Genomic DNA, 15929 nt, shown 5'->3' on the forward strand with positions numbered 1-15929 from the left:
ATTTGTTAGAAAATCTTGTTGGTTCCATGTTCAAAATATATAATCAGAATCTGGTTACCTTTTACCAACTCTTAGGAGCTACAGTGATCAATCTCTTATTCTTACTACAGTGGCTAGAGTGTTCTTATTCCAATGAATCAAAATCCTACAGTGGTTTTCTATTTAATTCAGAATAAAAGCCACCATTCTCAGAATGGTCCGCAAGACCCAACATGATGTGCCCTATTTCCCACTCACACCTTGCTCACCTCATTCTTTCTATTCTCTCTTTAAAGTCTGGTTTTAACCACACTGGCCCCTAGCTGTAACTTTATTACATCACCGTGTTGTCTTTTTTACCTAGAATGCTCTTTCCCTGGCATCCAAATGGTTAACTCCACTATTTTCAAATGTTTGTTCTGTAGCACCTCCTCAGTGAAGCCTCCCAGACTTCTTTGCACCAATCACAACCCCCTTCCCAGTGCCCCTAATCTCTGTTACCCTGTTCTGCTTTTTTCTTTTTTCATAACATTTATCATCCTCTAACACAATTACTTACTTATTTTCTGTGTCTCTTTGTCTACATCTGACATGTTAGATAATCTGTATTTGTTGAATGTTAAATGAATGGAATATATCCAAAGATAACATGTCCTTTGGTATGAGTGTTCCTTTTTTTCTCTTTATCTCTCTGTAATCCTTTTTTACTTATTCGTGTTCAAAAGAATATTCCCTTTTTAAAAATATTTCTATTTTAAATAGCCGAATCTTTAATAAAGATTAGCTGACAGAAATGTAAGTAACAGTATTTCCTCAAGAGCTAGAGATAATTTCAATTATATGCATACTTGTAAGAAAATTAATCAACACCATTATACTTTATGGTTTAATATTATAGCCAGGTAAGAGGCTACCTTCTTTCTGTTTTACTACCTAAATTATTCAGATCAGAAATTGGAAAGATTTTTATATAAGGGAGAAAGAATTGACATATCTCTAATTGTTTAGATAGCCTTTAAAATATAGCATGTTATTTTATCCTTATGTACTGAATGTTGCTGGGTTCTCTCTCGTGGAAATTTGACTTCCTGAAAGTGGGATGGATTAAGATTCCTCATAGACATAGGCAGTACCGATAACATAGGGAATGCCCCATTCAGTAACTCTGTTGTCATGTATTACATGTTTAAAAGAAGTCTAGCTTCAGAGAGGTTATGAAGTAAAACATAATGGGAAAGTTTTATGGTTGTCATAGATACAAAACTATGCTTCTAAAATACCTTTGTAATTATTAATAATGCCATTCTTTAAAAGTAGTAATTTGTGCTGGCTTGGGCAGTACCTATACTAAAATGGGAATGATACACAGAAGATTGGCAAAGCCTTCATGCAAGGAAGACATGTAAATTCATGAAACATTCCATATTTTTTCAAAAAATTAGAAGTAGAACCACTGTATGATCCAGCAATTCTACTTCTGGAAAATTATCTGAAGACATTGAAAACATCAGTTTAGGGGATCCCTGGGTGGCTCAGGGGTTTAGCGCCTGCCTTCCGCCCAGGGTGTGATCCTGGAGTCCCGGGATCGAGTCCCATGTTGGGCTCCCTGTGAAGAGCCTGCTTCTCCCTCTGCCTGTGTATCTGTCTCTCTCTCTCTCTCTCTCTCTGTCTCTCATGAATAAATAAATAAAATCTTTAAAAAAAAAAAAAAGAAAACATCAGTTTGAAGACATATATGCATGCCTGTATTTATTTACAATAGCCAAGATATGGAAGCAACCTAAGTGTCCATTAATAGATGAAGAAGATGTGGTATATATTCGTTGGAATATCACTCACCCATAAAAAAACAAATTAAATATTGCTATTTGTGACAACATGAATGGACCAAGAGGGTATTATATGCTAAGTGAAATAAGACAGAGAAAGACAAATACTGTATGATCTCACTTACCTGTGAAGTCTAAAAGTCAAAATAAATGAATAAAAAAAAAAAAACAGAAACAGACTCATAGATACAGTAAATAATCTGTTACCAGAGTGTGAAGGCGGTGGTGGATGAGTGAAATAGGTAAAGGGGATTAAGAGGCACAAGCTCAGTGTTATGAAATTAAGTCATGAGTATATAATGTACAACATAAGGATTATAGTCAATAATATGGTAATAGCTTTATATGATGATACATGGTAAGTAGACTTATTGTGGGGATCATTTCGTAATGTATAAAAATATCAAATCACTATGATATACCTGTACTAATAGAATATTTTATGTCAATTATATTTCAATAAAAAACCAAAAATAAAAGTAATTATTTGTTCAATGATAAATGAGCTAGGTTCCATTTTGTATTCCTTTCTTAAAAGTATAATTTTAAATTATGAACATAATATCATTATAGATTTTATAAAAGCAAGAACAAAATGTGGCCTTAAGTTTACCACTGTAACATGACCATTTTCATTTTGCATGAATATTTCCTTTTTGCATATTTATCTTTCACAGAGTTCTAAGAGGGTATTTAGTTTTATCTTGTCTTTTTTTTTTTTAACTTAGATATATGTCCTATCTATTCCTTCATGTGGCTTTGTAGTCATTATCACAGTAATTTTTCAAGGTTACATAATGGTCCCTAGTGTAGCTGTACTGTAGTGATCCTAAATATTTTCCAGGTGTTAGATATTTAAATTGCTTTCAAAATTTTTTGGTCATAAATAACTTTATAATGAAAACTTTTGTGTTTGTAGCTTTTTCTGGCACATTTTCCTAGGACGTACTCTCAAAGGTGAAATTCTTGTTTCACACAATATGAACATAATAATGACTCTTGATATATTGCCAACCTACTTTCCCAAGTGATTGAACCAATTTTCCGCCTCTAGCAATGTATGAAAGTGAAGTTTCACTGCACCCTTGCTTGCGATTTCTTAGTTCTTCCCCCCTTTCCTTGAATCTTGTATTGTTAACATTAAAATGCTGGTGCTCCATGCCAAGATGGGAATTTAGAAAGCAGTTTTAAGATGTCAGATGTCCAACTCTGATTTTCTCTCAAAGAGAAGGGAGATAATTGGTTGGATGTGTTTGATTTTGTTGTACCTGGAAAGATTGGGGTAAAGATACACATTGTTGGGATGATCAGTTGAAGAAATTTGGTATTTATATCAAATGAGTGTATGTGATATAACCTGGATAATCATTTTTGCCATCACAGAGCTTTACCTTGCTGTTTTAGTCTGGAACAAATTGGTTTACAAAAAGACATTACATTTATATGTTTGTTTTCTAAAAATCTAAAGTGACAGAAGAAGCTTGCAACCCAGTTTTATACTTTCCGAATATTTTTGCTTAATTTTGGAGGATCATATGATTCCAGTTTTCTTAAAATTAAATAATTTATCCCTTAAAAGAGTTAAATGTAGTTGTTCCTGCTAATGGAGGGATGGAGACTGGTATTGGTCATCGAAAGCTATAGATAAAACAGCTAGAACTTTCTTCCACAAGTAATGGTGAATAGAGGCTGAGGGAAGAATTCTGTCCTGGAAAAGAGGGGAGAATGTTGGTAAGACTTCAGGTTAGCTTCATTTTAATAGTAACTAGATACTCTAGAACACTAAACCGTTTTGAGATATGTTCAGATCCACTCTTTCACCTGTGGAGTTAGTAGGATGGGAGATCTTGTTATAAACATGCAGAGAAGCTTTGGGATAAACCCAAGGGCTGGTGGTGGGTAAAGATGTGCCTTCATGGTGTGTACTGGACTGTCACACAACCTTAGCTTCAAATCTCTGATTTTATTATACCACAGAATAGGTTTTTTAAACATCTCCTTATTCTCTCATACATAAATTCATTGAGTTCCTACCTATCCTCTGTGGCATAGGTATGTGCCTTCATAGATGGCTCAGGTGGTGTAGGAATCAGGTCTGCAAAGAAAGCAGGATAGTATGTGTGGTAAATGATTCAGCAAAGCAGATGCCAAGATCTGGACAGTTCTCAGAGGCGAGAGGGCTGGCTCTTCTGGAGAACCAGGTGATATTTATATTAATGGAGAGGGTGATAACGGTGCTGGGTTCTTGAAGGGTCAGGAGGGACAACCCTTGTGAATCTCTTTGACTTTGACCAATAAGGGTCAGTGATATTGCTAAGAAAGTACACAGGTCTTGTGTCAAGAAATAACTTTTTCTATGAAGGGTACAGGAGATGGCTCCTTCCCTCCTCTGCTGCTCAGAGTTGGTTATTCTGTGCTGCTTTCTTTGCAGACGAGCTTCGTAAGAGCTACTCTCATTTCTCAGGAGTTCACCTTCCTTGATTCCTACATTTTCTTTCAAGTCAGTTTACCCATTTTTTCATTTATTTATCCAATAGATGTACTGGTTGCTGAGATCTAAATAATGAGAAGGAGCCTTTGAAGATTCGAAGCAAATACTTTCAGGATTACACAGGACATGAGGAGTGAACACTTGGCATATTCTAGGAATAGAAACAAAGACTTTGAGACTGGAAATTAGGGGATTTAGTAGTTGAAGTTGGAGAGCAGAGAAGGCCCAGATCTGATATGAAGTTTAGAATTTGCTCTAAGTACAACAGGAAGCCATTGGAGGGTTTAAAGCAAATAAGCCAAAGGATCTGTTTTATCTATAATTTTAATATTATGGTCTAGAAAATTTTAGGAAAAGTGCATCTCAGTGAATTGAGGCATGTAATATACAGACAGTTTGGATGATGGCTTTAGGTTAAAGAAAGGGGAGACAGTTGTTACTTACAGAAAAGGGGATGACACCAGGATTTAGTTCACACTCACATGTGTGCATCTCTGCTTGTCTCAGCGCAGTGGGACAGATTGCCAGGTTAGGACCGAAGGGAATACCAGGAATTCCTCTCCTCCCTCCAGGTTTCCTCAGATCTTATTTTCATATCAAGTGATTTGCAAGATACTGCCCATGTCACTGCTCCATGAGTAACTGATATTACTGCCCTTTGCTTGGCAGCAGCCCAGCCACTCCAGTGAGCAAGGGCCATGTTTCTGATGAAAATGACAGCTGATTGACTTGAGAGACTTTCAGACTCAAGCCACCCCAGTCATTTCTTTATGCAAACAGTCCCTGATGTAATGGTGGTAGACTTGCAATTTTTCAACTTTATGATGGTGCCAAAGCCATAGGAATTCAGTAGAAACCGTCCTTCCTAATTTCGAATTTGGATCTTTTCCTGGGCAAGTGTCATGCAGGATGTCCTCTCTCATAATGCTGGGCAGCAGCAGCCTCAGATCCCAGACCCCCACACAGTCACAAGGGTCAAGGACTGATCCTATTGACAACCATTCCGTCTCCATGCAACTGTTCTGCTTTTCCACTTTCAGCACAGCAATTTAAGAAGTTTCGTGCACTATCCAACTTTATTTGAAAATAGGCTTTTTAAAGATGATTTTGCCCAGGGGTAGGCTCATGTAAGTGTTCTGAGCACATTTAAGGTAGGCTAAGCTAACCTGTGATGTTTGGTAAGTTAGGTATATTCAGTGCATTCTTGACTTAGGATATTTTCAGCTTACAGTGGGCTTATCGGGTCTTAACCCCATCGGCAGTGAAGGAAGATCTGTACCTTCTTATCCTTTAATCCCCTCTCCTTCCCAATTAGAGCAAGTGGGGAAAAGTGTTCCTAGACATTACAGGAGGATCATTGAGGATCTCTCTTTAGGCATTTAAAGTTGAATAAGGAGCAATAGACTCTGCTGCCTGACACTCATACGACTTTGCTGCCAAACAGTAGCTTGAGTTTGAAAGAGGACAGAGAAGTGACCGGAAAGGTAGCCTCTGCTCAGTGGGGTTTGGGGCTTGGGGAAATTCTGTTGGGAATGCAAACACTGAGATTTTACTAGTTGAGTTCTAATATTCAAATCTGGTCTTCATTAATCTGACATTCCAGGGCTTCCTTTAGTTTAAATGAGCATGCAGAAGCTGCTTAACAGGGAAAAGAAGGACAGACTGGATGGCTTTACCTGTGTATTCTGTTTCCTTTAATTGCTTTTCTCTTAATTACCTTTAATCTAATTTCAGTTTCCTTTACAACACACAGTTCATGTATTTTTGGAAGGGTTGCTTGTGCCCCATCCACCTCCCACCATCTTCTCTGTATTTCTCTGATTGGAATATTGGCTTATTAATTACTGTGCCCTTTGTGCTGGCATATTTCCTTCAGATTATATGAATTTAATATGTCTTAAATTTTTTATTTTGGTGGAAATCTTTGTTGAAAAATCCTATCATATACTCTTATGCCACCTTAGGGTGGGAAAGGAGTAGAACATTTTCTTACGGCCATGGGACAATCATTTTGCTCTCCATTTATTATTATTCCTGACTTCTGAGGTATCTGATACCATATTTCCTTATATTAAAAATTTCAGAGCATACAACTTTTAAAATACAGTTTCAGTTTTTGAAATTATTTTATATCTCTTCCTTCTTTTAACTGATCTGGTCTACTGCTACAGGCTGGAGCTTGATTTCACATGTGCTTGCCTGGAAGGGGAATTGAAGTCTTTGGACTATTAGAATGGAAAATGCATAAGCTTTGTGCTCAGGTTGTCACACAGGGCTTTCATAGGTCAATGGCCAGGCCTTGAGTCAGTAAGGTAGCTAGATGTCTGTTGTATAAAGAAGGATGTAGTTACTAGGTGCCTTTCCTATCAGCTAGAAAGATTTATTTCCTTCTAACATTCATGATTCGAAACATTTTTACAGAAGCAGCCACCCTCATCCTTTGTTTACCCAGCTCTGACAGTGCCAGCCTGCTGAGCCAGGCAAGCACTTCCCTCAGGACTTTTGTATTTGCTGTTCCCCTGCCTGGAATTCTTTTGCCAGATATTCTCATGGTGACTTCCCCACTTCCTTCAGCTCTCCAGATATCACCACTGATATCTGGGACTGTCTTTGAGATGCCTTCCATGACTACTTATATAAAATATTACCAGTCCCTGTGCCTCCCCCAGCCCTCTCTGTCCTCTTTATCCTGTGATTGATTCTTAAAATAATGAATCGTGATTCTCTAGATCTCAGGCCCTATGCTGAGGATCATTGCTGTTCTCCTCACCAAGCAACGCATTGTACTTCTCCATTCTCTTGAATCTGTGCTGAGCCTCGTGACTTGCTTTAAATAATAGAATGTGGCCTAAGTGCAGATTCCAGAGCTGTACTGTGTGATGTTGGTAACCCTTAGCTGTATGTGACCACTTATATTTGAATTAAAACAATTACAATTAGATAAAATTTAAAATCTGGTCCTTCAGTTAAATTAGTCATATTTCAAGTACCAAATAGTTTTTTTTTTTAAGATTTTATTTATTTATTCATGAGAGACGCAGAGAAAGAGCAGCAGAGACATAGGCAGAGGGAGAAGCAGGCTCCATGCAGGGAGCCCGACGTGGGACTCAATCCCAGGACCCCAGGATCACATCCTGAGCCGAAGGCAGACGCTCAACCACTGAGCCACCCAGGTGTCCCCAAGTACCAAATAGTTGCAAGCAACAAGTGGTTACCATTCTAGACAGCATGGTTTTAAAACATTTTTAATCATTGCAGAAAGTTCTATTGGATAAGTTCTAGAGCCTATGTCTTAAGATATCTTGTAGCTTTCACTCTACTCTTCGGAAACACTAATTACCAGGCTTCTAAGGAGCCCATTCTAGCCTACAGGGCATTTAGAGACCCTATGCAGGGAAACTGCTGAGGTATTCCAGCCAGGAGCCTATAATAATTTCTAGACATGTGAATGAGCCCATGTTGGATTTGCAATCCTAGTTAAAGGGTAGATGACTATAGCTGTAGGAGTAACCTTTGGTGGCACCAGCAGAGGAGCTGATCAAATTGCCAATCCAAAGAATCTTGAATAATAAATCGTCATTCTGCTGAGTGAAGTAAGTCAGTCGGTGAAGGACAAACATTATATGTTCTCATTCATTTGGGGAATATAAATAATAGTGAAAGGGAATAAAAGGGAAGGGAGAAGAAATGTGTGGGAAATATCAGAAAGGGAGACAGAATGTAAAAACTGCTAACTCTGGGAAACGAACTAGGGGTGGTGGAAGGGGAGGAGGGCGGGGGGTGGGAGTGAATGGGTGACGGGCACTGGGGGTTATTCTGTATGTTAGTAAATTGAACACCAATAAAAAATAAATTAAAAAAAATAAATCGTCATTCTTCTAAGCCAATGCATTATTTTATTATTTTTATCATCATCATTATTATTATTCATGAGAGACACAGAGAGGCAGAGACATAGGTAGAGGGAGAAGCAGGCTCTGTGAGGGGAGCCCAATGCAGGACTCGATCCCTGGACCCCAGGATCATGCCCTGAGCTGAAGTTTCTTTTCTTTTCTTTTCTTTTCTTTTCTTTTCTTTTCTTTTCTTTTCTTTTCTTTTCTTTTCTTTTCTTTTCTTTTCTTCTTTTCTTTTCTTCTCTTCTCTTCTCTTCTCTTCTCTTCTCTTCTCTTCTCTTTTCTTTTTTTTCTTTTCTTTTCTTTTTTCTTTTCTTCTTTTCTTTTCTTTCTTTTCTTTTTTCTTTTTTCTTTTCTTTTCTTTTCTTCTTTTCTTTCTTTTCTTTTCTTTCTTTTCTTTTCTTTTCTTTTTTTAAGATCTGATCCATTTATTCATCAGAGACACACAGAGAGAGAGAGAGAAGCAGAGGCATAGGCAGGGGGAGAAGCAGGCTCTACTAGAGAGCCCGATGCGGGACCCAATCCTGGGACTCCAGGATCATGTACTGGGCCAAAGGCAGGGGCTAAAACCACTGAGCCACACCGGGATCCCCTAAGCCAGTATGTTTCAAATGGATTTGATACACAATAGTAATAACAGATTCAGCCTTCAGTCTAATGACTACAATAGTTTTGAAACTATGTTCTATGCAGTTACCTCAGGATTATGGAGTGAGCCCATACCACCCCTTTCACTGAAATCTGTTACTTGTTTATCTAGGGAGAAAAAAAGACTTTTGCTATTAGTTAAATGATAATCAATAATAAAGTAAAATGCTTAGTATTTACTAGCTGATAATTAGAAGATAGGAAGGGGTGCTTGGCTGGCTCAGTCAGTGGAGCATGTGACTCTTGGTCTCTGGGTTGTACATTTAAGCCCCATGTAGATGTAGAGATTTCTAAAAATAAAATCTTTTAAAAAATACTTCTGACAATTAGATGATAGGAAAATCTAACTGTGCCTCAAAAAATATTTACTAAACATTTGCAAAGTATATAGTTTAAATAATCCAGAGCTAACTGGACTCCAGTAATTTAGGATATCTAATTTAGGTTAATCACATGTGGGAGACTTTGTTTTATTTTGCTTCACCATATTTTGGAATCCTACCTAGTATTTAATCTGAAAGCATTCCTTGTTTCATTCCTTATTCCTAAGCATTTATTGAGTACTTTCTATATGTGTGTAGGCAAACACTGAAGAGAATTTTGAATGATTAAGATGTGAGCCTTATCCTAGAACTGACAATATAATGGAGAGGACAAATGCATGGTCACAATATATCAGGATGAGCTGTGCTAGAGAAATAGAAAGTGCTCTGGAAACTCTGAGATGGGAACATACTGAACATATAGAATGAGCTACTTCTTTGCAGATTGGTGGGGATAGAGGTTAGAAATAAACAGATTATCTATAGAACTTTTTTGGGAGAAAGAACAATTATTATTTTCATAACTTTATTGAGATACTATTCACACAGTATAAAATTCAAGTGACCAGTTCAGCAGTTGTTAGTATGTTTACAGAATTGTACAACCATCATCACTATCTAGATTTAGAGCATTATCCCAAAAGGAGACCCCACATCCATGAACTGTCACTCCACCATTTTTCCCCCAAACATCCAGCCCTAAGCAACCACTCTTCTACCACATGTCTTTATACACTTAGCCTCTTTGGACATTTCACAGTAATGGGCTTCTGTGTCTGGCTTCTTTCACTTAGCATAACATTTTCAAAGTTCATCCGTGTTGTATCATGGATTCATCCATTCATTTTTATTGCTGAATAAGATTTTCATTATATGGATATACAACATTTTATTTATCTGTTCACCAGTTAATGTTTGGGTTGTGTACACATTTTGGAGACTATGAATAATATTGCTATGAATATTCATGTATAAGTCTTTATATAGACATATACTTTCATTTCTCTTGGGTATGTACCCAAAAGTAGAATTGCTGGGTTATATGGTGATTTTATATTTAACATTTTAAGAAACCGCCAAATTGCTTTCCAAAGTGGCTGCACCATTATCATTCTACCAGCTGTATATAAGGGTCCCAACTTCTTCACATCTTTGCCAATACTCATTATTGCCTGAGAACAGAATTGTTTTGAATGAAAATATAAAGTCATTAAATAGAAAAATTCCTATTAGATTATGTTATACTCACTTAAGGCACTCTATATATGTCATGTGATTTTAGAACCTGCAGCTGAATGCCACTTTGTAGCTCTGTATACAAAACAGCCCTGTCGGAGTCTAATTATCTTATCATTAATGTTCACCAGGTGGTTAGGAAATTCTGACTTTCTTTTATGTCTAATTGAGAGGTAAAAGGTAGTGAAATGATTATATATAATACGGTTGAAAGTTAAACCCATTTCTGATGTGCATTTAAATGTAATTGAAATAGGACAAATTGAGTAATAAAATTAAATTTGCAAAATATATGAACAGGTATTATTAAATGTATGTTCTTCCCTAAGATATTTGGGTGGTGAGTTGGCACATAGGACTCGAGCCCCACATTTTTGTGGGGCTTGCTTGGCGTGGTTCCCACCTGCCCACACTTGCCTCTTCTATTTCCCTCCCTTGGCATATCAAAGGAGTACATGAGACATTCCCCTGCCAACGCCCTATGCAAAGAGATTGTTTTAAAAAAGTGCTGAAGTTTAATGTTAGGAAAGAAAATGGATTCTCCAGTCCTGTGGGCATTCTCAGAATCAAGATTTGTTTTTCATGCATCTGGGAGCCCCAACAATGATACTGTAAAAAAACCAGAAATGTAAATTTGACAGTCATGGCCCCCTACTACCTTGTCCGGCTAGTTAGTGGTTTCCCACTGTCTGTTATTGGTTGCTTCAGATGCTTAATTAGGACCTCATACAGTGGTTTTTGTGACCTGCTATCTGCTCGGCTCTTCAGCACTTAATGTTTGTAATTCCCTAAGTGCACACACTACCATATTCCCTTGTTCTTCTGCTCGTGCTTTGTTTCTTCTTTTGGAAGTACTCTTCTCTCTCTATGAGACTCCGTTTAGACACCACTTCCACCAGGAAGCGTTTCTGAGCCCCCTAGCTCTACTAGGTCCTAAAGCACTGCTGTGGGTGCCTTGTTTACCACAGTGAAAAAAAAAAAAAAGGCAAACAAAAAAATAGAAGGTATCCTTGGCCTTGTGGAACTTATATTTTATCTGTGGGAAACAGATGATAAACAATAACCATAATAACGAAAGACCTAGTTTGCCTAGTAGAAGGTGATGGGAAATGTAACGGGTGGGAGAGGTGGAATTCTACACCAAATAGCATGGTTGGGTGGGCCTCATAGAGAAGGCCTCTTGGGATGAGGAATATGCCATGTAGATTATCTAGGGAAATTGCCTTCCAGGCAGAGTCCACAACCAGCCAGTGAAATCTCCCTTCATGAGAGCATCTGTGTTAAACTGGCACAATTCCAGTCATCAAGGAAGTTGACTGACTAGTTTTCCCAAGTATCCTTTCTTTAGGCAAATATATATTTCCATTTGGATGTTTGAAATTCTAAAAATAGTTTTAATGCAAATCTCTCCTGTACTGTTTCCCCTTCCCAGATCTGTAGCCAGTGCACGTATTGTGGACTAATAATAATCCAGAACTTCCAGGTGGGCGCTACTGTACACCTAAATCGTATGGATCATATGATCTTCTCTCTCCACCATGAGATCAGGATTCACCCTCTGTGACATATAGGCCCCATAATCATTGTATGTTTCCAGAGGGCCAGGACTGTTTCTGTGCTCTGTTCACTGAGTCACATTCCTTTATGTTCTGTCTTCTCTCAGTTTTTAATTTCCGTCCCCATCATCACCCAGTTGGTGTTTCCTGGTTTCCCTTTTGTGCCTGTGCATCCTTATCCGATTTGATCAATAAGATGGGGGAAGTATTCTTCTGGTTCCTTCAGTTTCCTTTTAGAAACTTGCATTAAATAGGTTCATGTCTGGGACGTCACTTTCAAAAAGAAGAAATCTAGCATAGCTCTTGCACATTAATTGAAGAATCTTTACTTCTCCCACATTTACTGGTTAGATTTGGGTTTGGAGGAAATACATACTCTGGATCACTAAATTTTATGTAAATCTGCTGCATTACCCACTGTTTTTCACTGCTGTCTTTTAAGCAACATGCTCTTTGCTATCATTATTTTATATTTCCAGGTGGTTTTGGAAGTAAATATTGGAGTATTTTCAGTAATCTGGAGCTTCTTGCTGTAACAACACAATAATTTAAATTTAAATAGGCTCGGGCAGCCCAGGTGGCTCAGTGGTTTAGCGCCACCTTCAGCCCAGGGCGTGATCCTGGAGACCTGGGATTGAGTCCCATGTCGGGCTCCCTGCATGGAGCCTACTTCTCCCTCTGCCAGCCTGCCTGTCTGCCTGTCTGTCTCTCTTTCTCTCTGTGTCTCTCATGAATAAATAAATTTAAAAAATCTTAAAAAAAAAAAGAATAGGCTCAAGACCTGAAAATGTATGTGTATATATATTTCTAGATTAAAATGTATTTTCCCCACAGCTGGAGCACCTGGGTGGCTCAGTCAGTTAAGCATGTATCTGTCTTTAGCTCACATCATGATCCCAGGGTCCTGGGATGGAGCCCCACAAGAGGCTCTGTGCTCAGTTGGGAGTCTGCTTCTCCCTCTGCCCCTCCCCCTGCTTGTGCTCTCTTTCTCTGTCAAAATAAATAAATAAAATCTTTTTAAAAATGTATTTTCCAAAAAAAAAAATGTATTTTCCCCATTTCTCTTACGTTTCTTATATCTCCACATATCAGAAACTTTAAATGTCAGAAGATAGTCTTGAATGTCACACCTTGGGACTTCTTCACGAGCTGCATTTCTCAATAGAGATGGTGAAGGTTTTGTCACATAGTCATTTGATGCTCACAGGTGCTAACTGATGTGAGAATTTACTGCCTTGTGCTTGCTTCATTGGTTATATAAATGCTATAAATGTATCTATGGATTTTAGGGAATGGTGCTTTTTTGCTGTTGTTCGCATTACTCTTTTAATTTAAATTTTTTGTCAAGGTAATAATTATAAGTAGCTTAAAAGTCAGATAATATTTACATTGCTTATCACAAAAAAACAAAGTTCTGTCACTCATCTCCCTTCACCCTTCCACACCAGTAATGTTCTCTTTTAAATTTATTATAGGTGGGGCACCTGGGTGACTCAGTCTGTTGAGTGTCCGACACTTGATTTCCACTCAGGTCATGATCTCAGGGGTGATGGGATCGAGCCCATGCTCAGTGGAGAGCTGCTTAAGATTCTCTCCATTTTCTTTCTCTTCTACCCCTACCCCCTTTCACTCGCTCCTGTGTGTGCTTTCTTTCTCTCTCAAATAAATAAAATCTTTTAAAAAATAAATTCATTACTGATGTTTTTCTGGTGTTTAGCTCTGGTTTTCACATCAGATGATTGTTCTGGTGTTTTTTAGATTTTTTTTCCCTTTATTTAGTATGGAAGATGAAGATTTAGCCTGCAAATATCCTGACATTCCAACATAGTTATGTTAAATGCTACTTAAAAAAACAGTTGTGGGATCCCTGGGTGGCTCAGTAGTTTAGCACCTGCCTTCAGCTCAGGGCGTGATCCTGGAGACCTGGGATCGAGTCCCACATCACGTTCCCTGCATGGAGCCTGCTTCTCCCTCTGCCTGTGTCTCTGCCTCTGTGTGTGTGTGTGTGTGTCTCACATGAATAAATAAATAAAATATTTTTTAAAAAAATTGTATTTAGAGGCAAAAACTGTATTGATTTTAAAGTAGTACTAGAATACAATATTTTAGAAAACAAAAAAAAAACAGTTTTCATAATGCATTGTCAGAGAAGTGCACTAGAAGCAAAATATTAGACCTAGCAGGTGTTTATGTACATAATTTTAAGAGGATAACAATAATATTAGCAACAATTCTGATTTGGCTCCAGCATTCAAATAGTACATGAGGAAATCTTCATTTCCTCTTACCTTACAGTAGTCAGTGAGTGAGCTTTGTTTTTAAACTCTAGTCAATTAGAGTCCTAATCATCAAACATTTTATGGGAGCAGAGGTGAAAGTTTAACCCCACTTAAAAGAACAAAAGTACTAAAGGCAGACTGTTCTGAGAATCATAAATTTGCATGAAAAACCTCACAAGGGAAAAATCATAATTGCCTCAGCATGAGAGATGGAACGTATTGGAAGATAATTGGAGACTGTCTTTTATGTGTTCTCTTTGGTTTAGTTTTGATTTCATGTACTTTAATTTGTTTCCATCTCTTAGTTTTTTTCCTTAATATATTCTAAAGAATGTAAAACACTTCGAGGATCTCATTACTACTTGTGAAATTGCCTTCTTCTGTACCATTGGATGTAATTTTTTTTGTCAGTCTTACAAGACAAAGGTATCTTTGAACAGGCTATTTTACTTTAGCAATCTGACAGTAGTGATAACCCTAAAACTACATTTTGTGTAAGTTCAAATATACTATAACAGTTTCCCTTAGGTAAACACGTTAAAGATTTTTGTTTTGCATATTTAAGCCCTATCATCTTTGCTTTTATTCATGTTTCATCATTCATATGTGTCAAATTTATATTTTCACTTCGAACTTTGCTTAAAGGGTATATTAGTCATTCCCTTGACAAGTATGGTCAGTAGTCTAATTGAAGATGTTTCATTACTTGGTGAACACAGTAGGTTACAAACTCAACTTTTGCTTCTCTTTGCAAAGGCCCTGAGACGTGAGTTAAAGGAGAAAGAGTATTCTGTCCTGAATGCTATAGACCAAGCTCGAGTTTTCCTGGCTGATCAGCCAATTGAGGCCCCAGAGGAACCAAGAAGAGACCTGCAATCAAAAACAGGTGAGATTGGGGCGCCTGGGTGGTTCAATGGGTTATACATCTGCCTTTGGTTTAGGTCATGATCCCAAGGTCCTGGGATTGAGCCCTACATTGGGATCTGGGTTTGGCAGGAAGCCTGCTTCTCCCTCTGCCTCTGCCCCTGCCTTTCTCCCTGCTTGTTCCCTCGATCTCTCTCTCTCTCTCTGTCAAATAAATAAATAAAATCTTTAAAAAAAAAACAAGCTAAAAAAACAGGTGAGCTTTTTTTTCATACATCATAAAAACACATGTGAGGAGAACAAAAACCTGACATCAAGTAGGAAATTTCCTCTCAGCATTTCAGGATCTGATATAAAAAAAATTTCTTCCAAGTATTCGTTAGTTTAATCCAATATGTCATTATTTAATATCCAGATTTTTATATTAAAAAATAAAATGTATACGTCAATATTCTTAATTTAAAAGGAAATTAACTGCAAATAGATTTGGTAAAAGGCATGCTGTAACTAAAAGTAATTTCTTTGAGAAAGAAAAATGTACATTTCTTCTATTCAAACACATTACGTGATAAATGATTGCAACTGGAGGAGTGATATTTAAAATACAGTTCAGGGTAGCCCGAGTGGCTCAGCAGTTTAACACCGCCTTCAGCCCAGGGCCTGATCCTTGAGCCCCGAGATCAAGTCCCATGTCGGGCTCCCTACATGGAGTCTGCTTCTTCCTCTGCCTGTGTCTCTGACTCTCTCTCTTTCTGTGTGTCTCTCATCAATAAATAAATTAAAAAATATATATTAAAAAATAAAATAAAATACATAGAAATATTTAAATAA

The 15929-nt window shown here is 37.6% G+C and overlaps 1 protein-coding gene and 1 non-coding gene across 12 annotated transcripts in view; both read left to right on the plus strand.

The window, feature by feature from the left end:
* UTRN (utrophin) overlaps positions 1-15929 on the plus strand; it is a 505421-nt gene that overhangs the window by 374751 nt on the left and 114741 nt on the right. For all 11 annotated transcript variants that reach the window (XM_077895925.1, XM_077895964.1, XM_077895934.1 and 8 more), the window contains one exon: positions 14991-15120. In XM_077895925.1, coding sequence (XP_077752051.1) covers positions 14991-15120 — 130 coding nt within the window. The remainder of the gene's footprint in view (positions 1-14990; positions 15121-15929) is intronic.
* On the plus strand, positions 1303-1409 carry LOC144289315 (U6 spliceosomal RNA). Its single transcript, XR_013357264.1, has one exon. It is a non-coding gene; the product is annotated as a U6 spliceosomal RNA (small nuclear RNA).

This window comes from Canis aureus, chromosome 1, assembly GCF_053574225.1.
Source record: "Canis aureus isolate CA01 chromosome 1, VMU_Caureus_v.1.0, whole genome shotgun sequence".
NCBI classification, from domain to species: Eukaryota; Metazoa; Chordata; class Mammalia; order Carnivora; family Canidae; genus Canis; species Canis aureus.